This window comes from Lissotriton vulgaris, chromosome 6, assembly GCF_964263255.1.
Source record: "Lissotriton vulgaris chromosome 6, aLisVul1.2, whole genome shotgun sequence".
NCBI lineage: Eukaryota > Metazoa > Chordata > Amphibia > Caudata > Salamandridae > Lissotriton > Lissotriton vulgaris.
The window spans coordinates 918,140,288-918,161,186 of record NC_141694.1 but is presented as its reverse complement, the minus strand read 5'-3'; the positions used below and the strand labels follow the sequence as shown (position 1 = coordinate 918,161,186).

Below are 20,899 nucleotides of genomic sequence, written 5' to 3'. Positions count from 1 at the left end.
GAGCCAAGAGCTTTCATTTGTGAAGTAGGTTATATCTAGCAAAGAATGAGAACTGCTGCTCTCCAGAGACAACCATTTTTGAGCCATATAACCCAGCCTAACAATAGGGATTGAAATGGGGTAGTGGATGTCTATGACCAGCCTGATGAAGGAATACAGCAGCTCATTTAAAGTGGACAAGGACTTGTCTAACTCCAACTGAGTAGAGCCCTCACATTATCCAGGGCTGAGTTGGAAAATGCCTGGATTACTGTTTTCAGATCGTTGATGGGATGTACAATTACAATTCTTTTAGCTATTGACATTTCCTGGCAGACAATGTTAAGTCTATGGTAGAATCCAAGGTGGAAACTCTGTTCCTTAGTATGAGGCACCAATGTTGATTAAATCTGTAAGTAGCTAATCCAGGCAGGCATTGCTGAACTGGCAATAAAGAGATTGAGGAAATGAATGGTAGGAACATTGGGCCAGTTGCATTATCGCATTGGTTGAATAGTACTGAATGTTGCGAACCAAACTATGGGGCTCATTAGAATGGCGGACGGACCTGCGTCCGTCCGCCACCCCAGAGGAGGAGAGACCGTCCGCAGGGGCAGCGGCGGTCCCTCTGTGCTAATTAGGATGTGACCGCCACCCTGGCGGTCACATCCTGTATTTTTAACATTGCGGCGGGTGCTGCTTGAAGCAGCACACGCCGCAATGTTGAAACAACCATGTTTTCCGTTGCGTGCACGAAGCTGCAGGCACCGTGTGGTGCCTGCCGCTTCGCGTATGCAAAGGCAGGCGGGTACCATAGTTACCCCCCATGTGCAACCCCCACCCCCCATTCGCCCCTGGGGGCCCGCAACGGGCCCCCAAAGAAAAGTCCATATGCCTTTCCACGGCGGAAATGCCGCTGTCTAAAGGCATAGGACCGCTGACATCCTAATATGGCTGGCGGTGTCTGATAGACACCGCCAGCCATGTTAGAGCTTTTCTGCAGCGGTCGGAAGGCGACCGTGGCGGAAAATCGGCGGACGGAAAAAAGATCCCCCAGCCATCCTAATCTGGCGGGGGGTCTTTTTTCAGTCCGCAGTGGTTAATCCACATCCTCCGGGCCGGCGGTGGCTTCCGCCGGCCCAGAGGATGCAGATTAACCGCAATCCTAATGAGCCCCTATGTACTAAGAGGTCATATTGGAATTGCAGTGTGCAGCAATCCAACACACATAATTAGTATTTATCAAGTAGGTCACAAATTGTAACTCAGTCAAATTGGATACAGTCACAAATATGGTGGTCTACAAATACCTTTTGATTGTATTTGAATAAATAAACCATTTTTAAGCAGCCTGATTTCCGTTAAGGAAATACGACTGCTTTTTTGGAAAAAAATGTTTTCTCATTTAAAAAATGTCTAGGAGAGTTAGCTACTGCCCATAGGACTACTGCCTACTTTTACAGAAACATTTTCCACAAGTCACCCATGAACTTTTGCAGTTGAGCTACCACTCCAATTTGGGGCAACGTCTCAATAATGTGCAACTGTGATTAGGGTCACAAACCATTGACACATTGGATCCAAATGATATATATGGAAGGGACATGAAAACTCGATCCTTCCAAATACTGAGTTGGTATCTAGACTTAATCCCATTTTAGGAGCAGCAAAATTTTACAGACTTGTAAAATAGTATTGAAACATAGGAAAACTCTGGTTTGTATTTTCAAACTCTGAATCGCAACGTTTGTAACCATAAAGAGGACAGTACTTCTGCCCCTTTGTAATTAAGTTGATAATCAGTGTGCTCAATTGTACTCAAATTGTGCATGTTGCTGTTCTAAACCAAGAAAAACTTTCTTACACCAGTAGAAGGGACAAGTGGAATCCTGTGAAGTCTCAAAATTCAGTGCCAGATCAATTAAGGACTTGTGTTGTGGTTGCATGACACAAGTGATTGAAAGGCAACACAAGTCCTTAAATGGTATTTACAAAGCAATGCAAGAGGCTAGTTGCACCGGCTTGCATGACTTTCTTTAAAAAGTTAATGGAATGCAGTGGCTTCTTTTGCGTTGTAACATTTCCTAACGGTAGGCATTCCATGGGTGGAGCGTGGGCATTCTCGTGCATCCACCTATGGAATTTGACACAATCTCAGATTATTTTAGGGTAGGAAACCTGGGATTGCACCAAAATGGTATCACCCACAGAGAGGCTAAACAAGAAGAAATATCTTTTAAGTGAATTGTTAGGCTCATTTGAAGATTACTAATTTATTAATAAATTCTGGTGCATGGATGCCTTGTGCTAAATTAAAAATGAGGTTGATGTCACCTACCACGATCACGCTGTCTGAGGAGCATGGGTAAAAGGTGAAGAGGTGCAAAGGACCCAGGGAATATTAGGAAACCATGCTTTCAATGCAAATGTTGAACTTTGACATGGACATATACAAAAGTGTTAAACTTTGTTAGAAGTTTAGGCTAAATTCTATTGTTCAGAAATGTAACTGTTTTAATACAACAGTGGCAATCTATGGAATCGATCATGTATACATGTAGGTATGTGTGTGGACTTGTGGTATTTGTTTAGTGTTAACTTAGCCAAAGGCAGCAGACATTTTTTTAGAATGTCATAAGTGTCATAACAACCTGTTCATGTGCAAGCAAGAGGGTGTTAATATTAAAAGGATTGAGCTGTGGACTTCTTATTGGAGAAGGTATTGGAAATTCACTATTCAAAGACTGGATAGACATGGTCTTGCACAAGAAGACCTGGACAGACATATCATCTTATAGAGAAAAACAGGTCCAATCATCCGCTTCACACGAGGTGTGTGCAGATCTAGAAATGAAGGTAAAATTAATTTCCTTATCAAGCATCCCATAAAAAATGTGTACTTTTAATGTCAGGTGTCAACATCAAATTGCTGTGCTGTGGAGTCCGGGGGCCACTTATTGTAAGAAACTATCACAAAAAAAACCATACTCCTTTATAAATCAGTAAATGGGAGAAAGCAATATATGATGGAGCAATTTGCCCAAGGGTAAAAATGTAGATAATAAAAAAGGTCTAGAATATGACTGGAAAAAATATAATTAATAATGCTTAATTAAGTCAGAGGGAACAGAGCAGACTTCATTTATTGAATTACTTTACGCACTGAATGTTGTGTCAAACTTGCTACTATTCTCAATAAACTGGCTAAAAACTCGATTACTTTCTGCATGCATTGAACATATAAACGTGTACATCTATTAAAGGTGTTGTTGGTCAGTCTGCTAAGTTGGTGACTAGGTAATTACCCAAATACACTAAAGGTAAACGTACTGGAGTTACAATAGTGAGAATACAGAAGTATCAATTTATCTGCAGTCATAGATGATAAAATATATTATGCCATTATTGAATATATTGTTAGAAGATCCGAAACAATTGCCTTAAATCTGCTTTGCTGGAATTCCCTCTGGGTAGCTGACAATATAGTTGGACTTGAGATAAGGAAACTGGGTGGGGCACAAGAGGATAATAAATGTAGGGCATCAGCCAACTTTAAGACAAATGTATCAACTTAGCCCTAGCGGAAAGGATTAATGCTTCAGAAAAGCACCATATAGTGTTGACTAATTCAAGCCAGAGTTATTAGACTTTGTCGTGACTTATAGGTACAAAAAGGCATACTCCTGGCAATCAAGAGCAAGGCAAGCGTACTACAAGCATAACCCACACCTACAATGTATAACAAAAGGGCCCAATAAGTTGTATTATATGTGGGATACTGACAAGAATAAATATGAACTTGTGTTTTTATGTTTTTTTATTTAATTACTAACCACTCCCACACCCAGGGCCACAATGGTGTAAAGAACTAGGAAATGGAGCGGAGGGCAGACTGACACTCCAGAAAAGGTAAAACATATAGAAGATTCACAAAGAAAATGCATTTTTAGCTTTCACTCTAAGAGGAGAAGACCCTCAACGCACCTTAGATCCAAAAGTAGTTCATTCTCAAGCTTAGGCCCTTGAACACAGAATGATTTGCCTCCACAATGGTTGTGCGTCTATATAAATACACTGCAAAAATGTTGGGAAAGTTTGTAGATTGACATCTGTCGCAAAAACATTTTTTTTTAACAAATGTCTTTGTCTCACTCATCCCTCCACACTGATGCACATCTCAACATCGTAAGAGGTATGGCACAGTGGCCAGGGCGACTAATGCCGGAATACGGGGCTCGCGGTTTGATTGCAGGCGGCAGGTCAGCCCAGCACCATGTGACTCTGGGCAATAGCTCACTTATTCTTCCTGAAGGCCCTCAGCGCCTTGACGCCTTTGGGTAATTGTTAGCGTTTTACAAATACTGGATTTACATTTATTTAACATATCTTTAAAAACAGGAAGTGCGCTTTCTTTGCTTATTCAAACTAATCAAGACAATGAAATTGTAAAATGTACAACTGACCCTGCAGAAAGGTAGGCATCCTTGTAGGGCACTCCTTTTTCATGTCTAGCACTCGAATAATCAGCCTTGCTGCTATACATTTGGAGTAGATCACAGACACCTCACAATTATACATTATTTCATTATGCACATTAATTACAAATGGATTGTAGGCATCTAGTAATGTACAAAAAAGCCCTCTTGCACCTACGAAGTAATAAGCACTTCCATTTTATTGTGATACGTCTTTCACCAAAAGTGTTTTTATCCTGTGCACGCAACTTTTTGTGAGTCTAGTAATATTTTGTAAACTGACCAATGTACTAATAGGTTGGTTCACAAAATACCGAATCACAGGAGGGCACATAATGACCAAGCCAAATATTATTCATAAAGCAGATCGCAATGCCCGACCCATTTTGAGTGGCTACAATCACAGGGATGGTGCCCTGTAAGGGACAGAAGACCACCATCCCTATGGCTACATTCCAAAATAGAAATCAATTTTTTAAAGCAGCCTGTGTTCCTTGAATAAACCAGCAATGCATTTTTATTTTAAATAAAATGTTTTTGTTTTGGAAAACTTCAAGGGAGACCAGGTTGCTGCATTCTCCCCTCGAGGCTCCCAAAACAATTACTATGGGGGAGTGATTCTTACGGGACCTCTTCACCCTTGCGGATCAGCTACCACCTCAACTCAGGGTAAGTAACTCATCAACGGTTTGCACATGCAATTGCAGTCATATACCATTAATACAAGCCTTTCAGAATCAGAAGTAGGTGGGGGATGTCCCTTTCACACCTCCTCTTATTTGCAGTTTGCAAAGGATTGTAAAACTCCTTTCATGAGTTATGTTAAGGGGACTTATAAAGCGTATGGCTGCCCCGAAAAAGGGGGCTTCCTGGCACTAGACCTTGGCAATGGATGAGCTGTAGCCAACAGCCTAATAGGGAGGACAGGCATTAGAAAGGGGAAAGAATCTTCCGCTCCTGAAATGACTTTTGTAATAAAGACACACCCCTTGCCTTTGCAAACCCTATGATTTTCAAATTACAGGGATTGCAACCACAAAAGAACTTTGCAACTACTAATGAACATTGGTATAATCCTTAGGTATATTGGCACCACTCAGGAGAATAACACATGTTTTTGTACATAAAACCACTTATTTGGAAGACGGTGCTGTAAGGTGAGGAGAACCACCAACCTCCACAAAATTGCAACCAAAGCCAACAAAATATACAAAGAAATATTCTCAGCACATGTCATAGGTGTATCAACAATTTGTTAAGTGCACAATGTAAGCACAAATTAGACACCGGTTATTTCAATTCTTATTTTTTTACTCCTTTGGTCTTGATTCAGACAGCCAACACGTGTTTCTTCGCTTACAAAGGGAAATCGTCCCGCGACTTACTCAAGGCTATGTCCTTTTTGCTAAAGACCTTTCTTTTGTGGTGATATTTCCAACCCACAAAGTGATTCAGTATCTTACGCAACGTCGATAAGGCAGTCCATGCATCTGAGAGATCCAATTTTGTCCCCAAAATATTGAGCTTGTGAGTCTGGCGGTCTCGTCCCTAATGTCACTCTCCATGTAGTTTGAGTACTTGAGCTGCACGGAGAGCGACGTTTGCAGCCCGCCTAGTGCTTAGACTCCCACGAAGAGCAAACTCCAAAGCCTCCCTGGTTGCCCTCCACTGGCTTCCAGTGAATAAAAGAATAAAATACAATGCACTCCTAATATGTCATCAGATCATATGGCATAAAGCCCCCGGCTATCTGACAGGGCTGGTTACCAGGTACGAGCCACGCAGATCACTGAGATCCAGTAGTATGGGCACGCTTGTGACCCACCGCTACAGGAGAGAAAAAATGGGAGGTCGGTCATTCAGAGTGGCGGCTGCCACAGCATGGAATAAACTTCCCATCGATCTCCGCCTGGAGCCTTCGGAGACTATTTTCCGACGGAAACCTAAAACCCATTTGTTCTCCTTATAGTCTCTTACTGCCCTGTGCTTTTTCGCACTGTTTTTCACCCCCCTTATGAGTCTTTTTCCTCTCTCTTAGCGCGGGGACACGCCGAGATGGCGTACTCCATCCAGGCGCTCTATAAATGTCTTTATTAGACAAGAGACTGTCAGACTCACGCCTGAAACGCCTAAATGAAAGTTAGTAAGTGTGGTAAATAATGCTAGGCAAAAAGGAAAAGTGTATGAATTTTCCAACTGCTTTGTGGTTGGCTAGTAAAGGAAACGCACAGTGAATGTTGTCACCAAACAGACATGCTTTTCCCGACCGCTGGTGATTTACGACTAGGTAAATACCTATAGAATACCATGTGAAAGCAAAGCTCTGGAACAGGCTGTGTTAAAATCTACACAATTATCTATTCTATTGTGATTGCACCCCTTATAATAGCCTTGAATAGTGATACTACAATGTAATTTTGCTGTATGTGTATTATATTTACCTACATATAGATTCACGTTTAATTTTGGGGAATAATTCAATCAAACGTTTTTTGTAAAACTTGGCAAAAAGTATCTTTGATCTTAGTATCTTTGATCTAAAGAGTATCTGATGGTTCTCGTTATATTAGCTAGCTTCTTCAACTCTAGGCAGAGTCTCAAAACAAGGCTTCACATGAGATATGCGAGTTCCTGGCATTTTCTGAAGGCTGTGAGTTATGACACAGATGAATGAATATTGAATGGAACAAAATAGACCACCAATGTGAGAGAGCAAAACTTAAGGTGCTTTCAACACTCTGGAGGCTTGCAGTTATCACTGACTTTTGGGGCTTGGTGATATGTTTGCAAAGCTTGGGTCTCTTTCAGAGATAGATCGTAGCTGAAAAATACCCAATTTGTGTAGGGAACTTGATGTAAGGGAGAATCCACCTGCTACATTTCCTCCATTGTAGGGACAGTATGGTGGAGGAAATTCAGCTGGTGGATTTTAAACCATATTTAGATTTTCTTTCAAATGCTGGAGAACTTTGGCTTATCACTAAAGTCTAAATTAGACCTAAATTCATAAAAGTCAGGGTCACTGGACAATATCAGGCCATGTAATGGGTCCTTCAACAAGCACTTTTAAAAGCTCCCATAACAAGGTTACTTAGAGCCTCATTTAGAGTTTCAGGGAAGGTTACTCTATCACAAACCTGATGGATGTTCAGTCCAGCTAAGTATAACTGAATTATATCCAAAGGCACTTGAAAGAAGGCAGACAGGATATCTATCCATCCCTTTGTGATAGAGTAACCCATTCACTCTAAATCCGGCCCTTCATTGTTGTCATGGCAATTACATCTTAGGCTGAGGACATCTGGCGATTTCTACTAGGGAAAGGTGGCTGCCATGCAGTGCTTAATGTGTGCCAGTGTTTGCAGGTGGTTGGCACTGTCCCTAAATTTTGTGGAACGAACTTATGTTTCATTATCAGACGTTGGCTTAGACCAAGAGACAGACAGAATGGATTCAAATAGGGAGAAATGGAGAACGATGGGGGGGGGGGGGGGACAGTGGCACAGGGTAATGGCATGGATGAAAAAACTTCAAGGATGAGGTACAAACACAGGAAGTGTATAGTAGTGGACAAAGGAGACATAAAGTGGAATTAATATCAGACAGCTTTGGTATTCGCCAATCCTAGCAGTGGGTAGGCAGGCTCTTAAGAACAAAACTTTGGCCCGTGAACATTTTTTTTTTACAAACTATTGCAGACACGTCACTTTTTTAAAGTGTATCTAATCTGAAGCAGGCAGTGAAGTTAACCATAAAACTATATTGCCTAGGAACAGGGTTTTTTTTGGTCCTGGTCAACACTTACCTCATGGCTGAGTACGTGCCCAACGCCGGCAGCGCGTGTGCCCGGAAGTAAAGGAAACTAAACAAAGCGAAAGACAGCAGCAACTGCACGCTGCTCCGGTGCTCCATCACTGAGGCTCTAACAGAGAAAATAAGAAACAAGCATCACTCACGTGCACGTTAGATTTTTTGATGGCATCTGTCGTTAAAAGGAATCAACGCAAATATCTGCATGTGTCTGTCAGTTTAGGCAGCTGCCAGTAGCAGAGGAAAGCACAGCGCAGTGTAATTATTACGTTAAAGACACTGCAAGCCCCCGCACCTTCCCACATGCAGCCAAACGCCTGAAAACGTGTAACAAGCGGAAATGTGTAAACCCTGAGGACACCGCTGCTCGTTGAGAAGATGCTACCCCCACGAGGCACGGCTGCGCCTTTGAGCGCGCGAGTGAGATGCGTAAGAAGCTTCCCACTGCCTGAGCTGAGTGCGGGTGCTGAACAGAAAGTGGAAGGGGACTGCTGGGACAGGGCAATGCCCACGGCTTAATGGTGGGGACTAAACAGAAGGCGACTGTCGGAGGAGATGGAGGCGCACTGCCTAAAGTTGAGGGCAAAATACACTGTAATAGATGACGGAGTGGGAAACATATTTTTGCCCGGGGATCGGGGAAAACAAAGTGGAAACGGAGGACAAAGTCCATGGACTATAGGGTGTGGGGGGCAAAGTGTCACTCCACTCCCTTGTTGGACGCAAGCTCCGAAAACATGCATTAGGTGTGTCTAGAGAAACGTTATTAATTTCCAGATAAAAGCGAGGATGGTATCTGAGTCGAGGTGAAGCACCCCCGCCCCAAACCATCCACCTCCCCCGGACCTTGCGTCTCACCATGCAGTAGAAGGCGACACACGTCCTTAATATGCAACAATACACAAGCCTATAAGACAATGTCATCGGACCAGAGTTTTTTAATAGTTAAAACTGACTGGGTTTCTTCACAAAAGACGCGTCCGCCCCTTACACACGCCTAGCCGGAAACTAGAAAGTTTAAATTCCAGCAGCAGCAAATACTATACCGGTAGCCCCACCAAAATACCCCGTGTGTGCACAAGCTGCAATATGACTGTCCTTTAACATTTAGGACACACATCGAGTATTAACAATGTAATAAGAATAGGTTTAAGGCTTTGAAACGTTGGTGCAAAGTGCCACAAGGCAGCCAGATAACACTGTATTAAAGTGCGCGAAGTACCCTGGGCACACAAAACTAAGCTCTATGCTCAAAGCTCAAACTGTCAATGTTTATTCTTAATGGTGGAATGTAATGAAAACCATGCATTGCCCTAAAGTTAGATGTGTAAACGTGTCGAAAAGTGGCATTCGCTTTATCAAAATGAATAGTTAGTATCTTAAAGTGTCTGGTACAGTACATAGAGCCGCAAGCACATTCGTGCGGAGCTATAAGTCGCCGTCTTGAGCGAGGTATTGAAAGAGACGTCAACGTGGAGGTCTCTTTTCAAGATCTAAATGTCATTATTTTAAATGAACCGTGCCGCACCTACTAGTGAACATATCGATTGGTTTAGTAGGCACGGTTGAGCTTTCCATGACACTACTGAAGTATATCCGTATAAAGTTTCTATTTTTGTTAATACAAGTTTGCGAACAGTTCTTGTTTGTTCATAGTAGTTTATGTGCACAATAAAATGTGAATAGCTACTCACGGTGTCAGCGCGGGATCGTCTGGTTCCCTGCAGCTGGGACACTGCACCACCTTGGAGGGGCTGGGAAGGGTGCTGCCTCTACCCTGCGCTCTCAAACAGGTCGCTCTCCAACCTCCGCGGTGCTGAACCCGTCCTCAGCTGCGGGAGGTGAGAGTTTGGGCTGCAGAGAGTGCGCACGGGCCTCTTCTCCTGCTGCAGGTCCCTGTACCGACGTCTCGCTTCTCTGGTGCAGCCAGCTCGCCTCACTGCACAGCTCTGCTCAGCCATGGCAGGGGCTCGTTTTATAGAATCCCGCATCTGCCTCACAAAAGGCAATCGGGTTATTCGCGCCGGAGGACGTCACTGCTGCTCCCAGGGGGCGCTCCGCGGACGTCATCTACTCCCAGCGCGGAGTTGAGGCGGGGCCCACGTGACCCTTGGCTCCGCGCACTCTACTGATTGGGGACATTTGTTTTAACATTGATTTAGAGCAATGAGAGGCATCCGACGCGGGACGTTTCCACAGTGAACGAGATCTTACATCTGAGTGAGGGCCAATAGCATGTGGGGCGACAAAGCTCAAGGCCAAGGTGGTTCAGTGGGCTAATGCACCACGCAGAGGTGCGAGTGCACACTGATAGTCGTTGGTGCAAATGCTGGCAAGTGTGTTCAGACTTTCATCAATTTGAGAGGAATACAATTTGTAGCTGACGCTGCAGCGCTATGAAACTACCTAGGTGCAGAGTGCAACGGAAGCATGTTTTTTGTCCCACTGTTGAATACAGTGTTTTGATTTATGTTTTCATGAACCGTTTGTCAACTTCCTCTTTATATTCGTTGTAAAAACGTTGGTAACCGGTGCTCTTCGTGTCACTTTGCACCCGCACTGGTATAGTTATTGACCAAGACACCAAATATACCTCATACAACTTTGATACGGATCTATTAAGAAAGACCTCTTTAAAGTGTGCCTATCTTGAGCTCCGGCTCGCATTTGCATTTCTCGGTCTAATGTCTGCTAATTTAAATACCAGCTGAGACGGGTTTTGTAGAAGTCGGGTTCTATTTGCCAGTAGCCGAAAGTCGATTGCAAAAGGCGTTTTTCGACTGCGTGTGCTTGCCTATTCCCTCCACCATTAGGGATTGCATTCGTGCACATCTTGCATATTCTCGAGCGAAAAATGTATTTGTCTCCACTTTTCAACAAAATGACTTCACATGTCAACCAAGGTTGCCATTACGTTTCAAATCTGGCTGACTGACAACATTAGAAATGTTAGTGCTTTATGTAGACATCAGCTGGAATGTTAGTACTAGTTTGCAGAAGGTTAGGGGGGAATAGAGCGATGGGGAGGGGATGGGTGATGGGAGGGATGTACACTGTAAGAAACCAGGGCTGAGGTAGCGGTCAAGGTAAGAGTGCATGCTAAAGAAGCCCACTTTTATTTAGAAGAACTGATTTGGTGAATTCTACCTAAAACTTACACTTCAGGATATGGGGCAGTGCTACAAGGACTTGTAGGTTGGCCACGGGGGTTAACGCAGCGCCCAAAGTGTTTCCCCGTGTGGGCAACACAGTGGCAGTGTTTTGTGGAAACAGAACATGGGTTTTCGGACAAATCATTTTACCTGAAATCTTGCCACACCTGTAAAACTGTAGCCGAGTTTACTCAATGAATCTGAAAAAAGGTACCATTTTGATGTGTCACCCTTGTTGGATTGGTCTTTCAAAGTGTGTATTTTGGATTGGTCTTTCAAGTTATGAGTACTTGAAACGTTTGTTTTTCGTGTGCTTTTCCCTAATAGATTTGAAGGCAAAGCTATTGTGCTTCTTGACTATAATTTGCTGTAGCTTCTTTTGTCTCGTGCCATTTAAGGCATCACATGCTTGGCGAACATTATGCAGTTCTTAATCACATTGCCTAACCTAGTTATACAAAAATTAGAGAAATTACAAATAAAATGCCTGGAAATTTGTTTCTGGGATGACGGCTGTGACTTAAGCCAGAGTTCCTGCCATGGCCTAATTCCAGGAAATCCGCGGCTTGTTACCCAGCGGACTGGAAGCGGAGAAGGTAAATCTGTGGACCAGCAATATGGTTAGCGGCTGCAACGGGTTCGTCGAACCATCCTTGTGAATTTTCCCCTCGGACACCCATGTTACATACAGCTGCAACGAGTACACGTTGAAAGTAGATTTTTTTTTGTTGCCGCCTGCTTTTCTATACAAGCAGCTCAGTTGGAAAGTGGATGGCATTGAAAAAAGTGCACACAGCATAACCACTCAAAAACATACTTTTTTTTAACTCGTACGGAAGCACTGGCAAGCCGGTCGTTACATAAATAACATAGGAGGAACGGAAGGCCTACTTTAGGTTATTGTTTATAAATACTCTAAAAAGTGAGAGTTGGGCACAAAGGGTTAATGGCACAGTAAGATAAATACAATCTCAGAACAGCGTTCAGGCACGTTAATCCAGTGTCAGCCTGTGCGTGAGTGATTTTACTGTGCTATATCGTAATGTGAAACAGAATTAGTAACGTGTTCTGGGAACATCGGATACAGTGAGTTGTCTACGGTCATGCTAGAGCGCGTTGACTAGCGCGCCATCTACTGGTCCACATCGGAATACTGTTTCTGAAGCCAACAGTATTCTTTTGAGCATGCGCGTCCGGGATTCTTCACTCCCGACAACTTTTAAGCTTTCCTCGTGGAAGTGCATCCACCAATTTGTTTTTGTGAACATTTAAAGAATTCTTTATTTTTTTTGCAAAAGCATCTATAGTAGTTATTTTCTTATGACGCGTTTACTCGGTGGGAGGGAGGCAACGTATTCTTTTCAAAGTAGTTAAAAGCAACATTTTCTCCTAACACTTTCAGGGATATGGAAGAGGTGACGTCCCAGCCGTGGAAATGACTCTGCCCAACTTGAGATAAACAAAATAATTGAACACGATAACCGAAGACATATTGACGATCTTCTCTTCCTGATATTTGTTCCTAGATATAGTGATATGACGAATACACTCGAGGACTTGAGCAGAGCGTGCGTCCTCTTTTTCTGAAAGAATACAATTTCATGCTCTGCTGAGCACGGTTTCCATCCAGTTTATTTTTATCTGCCGCTTTTGCAGTTGTCACATTAGAAATAACTTTTATTCTACGTTAACCCTGGCTAAGAAATATCTTTCGTCTCGCGTGTGGACCAAAATCAGTTCCTGGAGGATGTTATATCATTTCCTACTGCGCGCAGAGCACGAGTGGAGCGAGTAAGCCTGTGCACCAGTCTTCGAAGTAGGCGGGATCTGAGGGGCACGACTACCCATACAATTCTAATTTAAGTAAAACAGTTCCCCTACTTTTTGTACAGTTATGAAAAAAATTGCACCATGAACCCTCTGGTATTACTCAAATCTGGATTTTTGAAGCACTTTATCTTAAACCTTTTTCATATTTTGTAACAGCCTACCTTATACTAAGTATAATCCAAGTTTAAAATAATGTCTTACATATCCACAGTGCTTTCTGTCACAGACTGGGACCTTGTTGCCCTAAACATACACACTTGTCTATTCTCTACTTCACAAACCAGTATTCAGTTCTGGTGCTCTCTAGTTACAAAGCAATTCATATGGGGGATGGCATATGCACACCTTGTTTTGCTAATTTCTTCTGTTTTTTCAACTTTATCTCATTTTCCATGTTTATTCAGTTTGCGTGCCGACTGGGACCATGCCTGCCCTCATGGCACGTATGTGAATATAAACAATAATTACAGCAACTCTGTACTGTTTAACCAATCGCACAGCTTTGGGTGAAGTGATTCACAAGTATTTGCATAGTTTTGAAAGTGTTCTTATTCTTTAGTTTTAACAATTCATCCAGTTCACTTGCTGTTTTTGTTCAGATAAGACTGTCCAGAAATACTCATTGCTTCACATGAGGCAGTTGTGTCCATCCAAGCCTCTTACCACTTCACGTACGGGACGTTAAATTCATGTGACCTGGTCAGAGCCGGTCGCTCCTCCCGCCGCGTGGCCCACCCCGAGTGTGCTCGGTTTCCGCCTGCCGCCACCGCTGCTGCTGCCAAGTTGGTATCCTGCCCCCTGAATTGTGCCTGTTATTGTATCTTAGTCCGTTAACTGTTGTACCCCTGCTCAAGTTTGCTTTGCCCCCTGCATTGTGCCTGTAATCGTCTTCTTTTGTACCCCTACTCAAGTTTGTTTCTGCCCCCTGCATTGTGCCTGTAATCGTCTTCTCTTCTCTATCGTGAACTGTGTACCCCTGTGCCCCTGTGCTCTGTTATCGTTCCCTTCGTCGTGCCCCTGTTAGTTTTGCGACCCACAGCCGTTTCTGCTTCTGAACCCACCCCGCTCCCTGCCGCTGCTCCCCCGCTGCCCCACCCCTGTTCCCTCCAGCAACACCGTTCCCCTCCCCACTCGCCACCCCGCTCCCCCCTCCCAGCTGCTCCTCCCTCCCACTGAACACAAAGGGTAAGGCCCGCGAGGCGGGGAGCTGGGACCCGACCAGACCTGGTCAGAGCCGGTCGCTTCTCCCGCCGCGTGGCCCACCCCGAGTGTGCCCGGTTTCCGCCTGCTGCCACCGCTGCCGCTGCCAAGTTGGTATCCTGCCCCCTGAATTGTGCCTGTTATTGTATCTTAGTCCGTTAACTGTTGTACCCCTGCTCAAGTTTGCTTTGGCCCCTGCATTCTGCCTGTAATCGTCTTCTTTTGTACCCCTGCTCAAGTTTGTTTCAGCCCCCGGCATTGTTTCTCTTCTCCATCGTGAACTGTGTACCCCTGTGCCCCTGTGCTCTGTTATCGTTACCTTCGTCGTGCCCCTGTTCGTTCTGCGACCCCACCGCCGTTTTTTCTGCTGAACCGACCCCGCTCCCTGCCGCTGCTCCCCCGCAGCCCCACCCCCGTTCCCTCCAGCATCACAGTTCTCCTCCCCACTCGCCACCCCGCTCCCGCCTCCCAGCTGCTCCCCCCTCGCTCCGCCCCCCCACTCTCCATTTATGGCAGAGTCCGCGCGTGCGCGCAGCGTTCACGCGCAGCGGGTGCGCCAAAGGCAAGCCAGTCTGCGCCCGTCCGCGCCTGGACCGCGCCCAGCGCCAGACCCCATGGCCCCCGCAGATGCCATCCCACCCGCCGGACGTACGACGCCGCCACCCTCAGCGCATTCAACACCGGACGCCTCCCCGACTGCCACCAAGCCACCCCAGGACGCACCCACGGACCCTTCACTTGCCAATCCTGCAAGTTCGCCTGCATCAGGACCTGCAACCCACCTGCACCCACCAAGCCAAACACCAACAGCAACCACCTGAAGTGCATCCTGCTCAACACTGCTCCGTCCACAGACACACTGTGGAACTATGGAACCTGCTCGAGACCACATCCCCAGACGTCGCCTTCCTCACGGAAACCTGGATGAACGCCTCCTCATCGCCCGACATTGCCATCGCCATCCCGGACGAATACAAGATCACCAGGAGGGACCGCACCAACCGTACAGGAGGAGGCATCGCCATCGTCCACAAGAACACCATCCGCATCATGACCAACTCCGACGACACCCTCACAACCGCCGAACATCTTCACTTCCAGATTCACACCGACCCCAAGACCACACTCAGAGGCACCCTCATCTACAGACCCCCAGGACCCCGCACTCAATTCAGCGAAGACATCGCAGACTTCATCAGCCCACACGCCCTTCCCTCCGCCGACTACATCCTCCTAGGAGACCTCAACTTCCACCTGGAGAACAACAACGACAACAACACCACCACCCTCCTGGACAGCCTCGCTAACCTCGGACTCAAGCAACTGGTGAACACCCCCACCCACTACGCCAGACACACGCTTGACCCAATCTTCTCCTCCAGCAAGTACATCTCCTTCAGCCACTCCACCGGACTTCACTGGACAGACCACAGCTGTGTCCACTTCAGCTTCAGAAAGACCACAACCCACCACCTCCCGCAACAAGTTCCCCACAGGAACTGGAACAAGATCACGACCGACCAGCTCACCGCATCACTGAACCAGAACCCTCCTGCCAGATCAACGGACCCCAACCAAGCACCCCACAACCTGGCACAGGGGATCACCAACTGCGCCGACAACCTCGCACCCCTGAAAACCCATCCCAACAGGCCCGGAAGCAAGAGAGCCCAGTGGTTCAACGACGACCTCAAGAACTCCAAGAAGAACTGCCGCACCCTCAAGAAAACCTGGCGAAAGAACCCGACCACAGACAACATGACCGCCCTCAAGCAAGCCACCCGCAAACACCACCAGCTGATCCACACCACCAAGAAGACAGCATTCAAGGAACGATTAGACAACAACGCACACAACAGCAAGGAGCTCTTCAGCATCATCAAAGAGCTCTCCAGCCCCAGCACCGGTAACAACGACATCACTCCCTCACAGGACCTCTGCGACTCACTCGCCACGTTCTTCCACAGCAAGATCACAGACATACACAACAGCTTCGGTGAACAGTCCACGCACCCAACCACAGAACCGACGCCCCCCACCACCACCCTCCGCGACTGGACCCCAGTCAACACAGAAGACACCATCCGGACGATGAACACCATCCACTCCGGTTCACCAACCGACCCATGCCCTCACCACGTCTTCAACAAGACCGACTCCGTCATCGCACCCCAAATACAGGACATCATCAACTGCTCCTTCAACACCGCCACCTTCCCGGAGAGCTGGAAGCACGCCGAACTCAGCGCCCTCCTGAAAAAACCATCGGCAGACCCCACCGACCTCAAGAACTACCGCCCCATCTTGCTCCTCCCATTTCCTGCCAAATTCATCGAGAAGACCATCAACAGACAGCTGGCCGCCTTCCTCGAGACGAACGGATCCCTCGACCACTCACAGTCCGGCTTCCGAGCCAATCACAGCACCGAGACCGCCCTCATCGCAGCCACTGACGACATCTGAACCCTGCTCGACAACGGGGAAACAGCGGCCCTCATCCTCCTATACCTCTCCGCAGCGTTCGATACTGTTTGCCACCGCACCCTAGTACAACACCTCAGCAACGTCGGAATCCAAGGGAAGGCCCTGGAGTGGATCATCTCGTTCCTCGCCGGAAGAACCCAGAGAGTCCGCCTCCCCCCGTTCAGATCTGAGGCCTCCGAAGTCATCTGCGGCGTGCCACAAGGATCATCACTCAGCCCCACCCTCTTCAACGTGTACATGAGCCCCCTGGCAGCCATCACACGCCAACACAGCCTCAACATCATCTCCTACACCGACGACACCCAGCTGATCCTCTCCCTCACCAACGGCCCCGCCACCGCCAGATCCAACCTACACAAAGGGATGAAAGAGGTAGCCGAATGGATGAAGAACAGCCGCTTGAAACTGAACTCAGACAAGACGGAAGTCCTCATCCTTGGACCATCACCGTCTGCCTTGGATGACTCCTGAGGGCCCCCGGCCTTAGGCAGCGCACCCAAACCAACGGATCACGCACGCAACCTGGGCTTCATCCTGTACTCCTCCCTGTCGATGACGAGACAAGTCAATGCTGTCTCGTCTTCATGCTTCAATATCCTACGCATGCTCCGAAAGATGTTCCGATGGATCCCCACCGAAACCAGGAAGACGGTCACCCAGGCACTTGTCACCAGCCGACTAGATTACGGAAACACCCTCTACACCGGAACCACAGCCAAACTGCAGAAAAGACTCCAACGCATCCAGAACGCCTCCGCACGACTCATCCTGGACATCCCACGCCACAGCCACATCTCCGGACACCTGAAAGACCTGCACTGGCTCCCTGTCAGCAAAAGAATCACGTCCCGCCTCCTCACCCACGCACAAAAAGCCCTCCACAAACTAGGCCCCAGGTACCTCAACGACCGTCTGACCTTCTACACTCCCACCCGCCAACTAAGATCGACCAGCCACGCACTCACCGCCGTTCCACACATCCGAAGAGCCACCATGGGAGGAAGATCCTTCTCCTACCAGGCAGCCAAGACCTGGAATTCACTCCCCATCCACCTCCGTCTTACCCAAGACCACCTCTCCTTCAGGAAGCAACTCAAGACCTGGCTGTTCGAGCAGTAGCGGACCCCCCCACCCCCCCAAGCGCCCTGAGACCCTCCGGGTGAGTAGCGCGCTATACAAATTTCTTGATTGATTGTATTACAGCGGATGTGTTAATCCCAATGCATTTCAGGCTCTCATTTTTGACCCTTCTTCACGGGTAGCTGTTCGAATTTAAAAATAATATAATGCCTATGTAAGTCAGCCATAATGCAGCAATGTCATATTTTGTAATAACTACACATTCCGTGTTAATCAAATCCATGTTCTGCCCTAAACATCAAAAGTAAATCAACCATATACCGTCTATAGTGTTTCTAACCTTGCCGAAAGTTCAATTTGCGCTATAACCACCACAACTCCATCCTCGATATTAAACCTGCCTTTATGACCGCGCTGCTATGTAAAACGTTCGACCCACCCCGTGTAAATTTTATAATCTGCATGCTAAACAAACCGTTAATCTCTGTCGTTGAACTTTAAAAGTAGGCCGAAGCCCTGTGTGTAAAACAAGCAGAATGACTCTTGAGAAACCAATATGTCCCATTCACCTGCTAGAATGTCAATTACAAAAGTTATTACAAAATATGACATCGTTACATTATGGCTGACTAACATAGGCTTTATATAATTTTTAAATTCGAACAGCTTCCCCTGAAGAAGGGTAAAAAATTAGGGCCCGAAATGCATTGGGATTAAAACATGAACTGTAACACATGAATGTAATGTCCCATACTTGAAGTGGTAAGAGGCTTGGATGGGCACAACCGCCTCATGTGAAGCAATGGGTATTTCTGGACAGTCTTATCAGAACAAAAACAGCAAGTGAAACTGGATGAATTGTTAAAACGAAAGAATAAAAACGTTTTCAAAACTAGGCAAAGACTTGTGAATCAGTTCACACAAAGCTGTGCGATTGGTTAAACAGTACAGAGTTGCTGTAATTATTGCTCTCTAATTACACACACGGACCTCTACAGTGCATTAACTAATAGAAGTTTCATGAATTACAATAGTGTATTTCCTACTGATTAACTTAACTTGTATTTATTTTGTATTAAAGTTGTGACTTATTTTATATGTAGTTTCCCTGAAGATGAAAGACTGAAAAAAGTTACAGGATATTTTGTTTTTTTAGGCACATCGTTGGCTCCACCCTTCACGCTCACTCACCCCACCCCATTTGAATGCAGCATCACAATTTCCATACTTTTATTAACACACCTTGACCACTGCTGAGCACTGAAAAAAAGGTGAGGCCCTGCCCCGCAAGAAAAATGGGGGGCGGGGGGGAAATGGAGAAATTGGTGAATTTTAATAAGCTCATTGTGGTTCTGCTTCCTTGTTATAGAGACCTGTCTGTAAATAAGAGGTATGGTGTGGGAGAGAGTTAACAAAAGTTATAACTATATTGCTACATTATATTACATTTTGGAGAAATTGTGAAGATATGTGTTAGAAATAGTAGATAATAATATTTTTCAATAATATGTTTCTTACATAAGTGATCTCTAAAGAATAGAAGGACTAGTCCCACTTTCTGGAATTTAAACTTGTGATGTGTTGTCTGATCATCAACGCATATCTCTGTGGCAAGAAGTTACATCACTGACCAATCCTATTTGGATTCCAGAGGATTTTTAGTCAAGACTTCTAAAAGGATCAAATTTATAAGAGGCATGGTATGCACAGTAGCAATATAAAGTAGAAAAGGGAAGGATGGTAAGGGATGCAGTTATAGTAGTGATTAGTAAGATGCATGTACATGCCTAAGTAATAACAGCTTGCAAATGGACTAATGTGTTTTTGCAGAGATCGGTGCTTGACCCCAGGGTTACAGGCTCGAACCTCAGAGGATCTACTCAGCCTTTAATCCTTTGCGACTGATAAAATGAGTAGCACAGAGTTGGATAACAATCAGGGCCATAGTGAAAACCAAAATGAATCCTGGCAAAGTGTTCAAACCAGCACGCTCTGCAGGGGCACAGCCAGAATGCGACTATGGGCTTATGGTTGGGTCAGAGCAGTCCATCTTGCTCTGAAAATAGCCCCAACCTGCTACGTAATGGGAAAGTGCCATATCGGTAGAACAGTCTATTCAGCCCTGGATACAATACACATCTGCTATTATTATCAATATACTCTTTGATGTGGAGCAGCATCATTTTGGCTCTACCCTTACAAGTCACAAATACGTAATATATGTGAACTTAGCACATGTACTTTGTGCGTTCTAATGATATTAATGTATGTGTTTAAAAAGGAGGACCGTAATAGTACCTTTTGCTATAGGCCGATCTCCCTTCTTGGCTCAGTGGTAAAGGTTGTGGTTGGGTGTTATTAGAAAGATTATCTTCCTGGGCAGTAGAGCACAAGATCATTTCTGATATTCAATATGGATTTCTGCCAGGACAGTCAACTGTCACCCAATCCCTCAATCTTTACATGATCCTTGAAAAGTACACGATTGCTCGCCCAGGTACGATCTATTTGGCCTTCATGAACCTTTCGTCTGCGTTTGATTGTGTCAACTGGGTCAAATTGTGGCAGTCCATGAGGGCCATGGGGGTGGAGAGCAATATCATTAATTTCCTAGAGGATCTGCACAGGGCCACCAAGGGCAACGTTAGATTCTGTCAGGATCTTTGTGTGTTCTAAGGATTTTGATATTGGAAGGGGGGTATGGTAAGGCTGTATTTTTGCCCCATTTTTGTTTAACCTCTATTTAAACAATCTGGACAGAGTTTTAGCAGACACAGGGACAGATTTTCTGTATGTAGGATGACGGGGGCTTCCCGTCCTTCTATATGCGGACAATGCTGTCCTTATAGCCAGAACTGCTAAGGGTCTTCAATTTCCACTTGACGCCTT

General features: G+C 45.7%; 1 protein-coding gene across 1 annotated transcript in view; it reads right to left on the bottom strand.

Annotated features, from left to right (window-relative positions):
• The window catches only part of VIP (vasoactive intestinal peptide), a 61,946-nt gene extending 51,731 nt beyond the window's left edge, over window positions 1–10,215 (bottom strand). Inside the window, exons 1-2 of the mRNA XM_086926907.1 lie at window positions 9,959–10,215; window positions 8,260–8,376 (exon numbers count right to left, since the gene is read on the bottom strand). Coding sequence (XP_086783033.1) covers window positions 8,260–8,366 — 107 coding nt within the window. The 5' untranslated portion in view covers window positions 8,367–8,376; window positions 9,959–10,215. The remainder of the gene's footprint in view (window positions 1–8,259; window positions 8,377–9,958) is intronic.
• Between the last annotated feature and the right edge of the window lie 10,684 nt (window positions 10,216–20,899).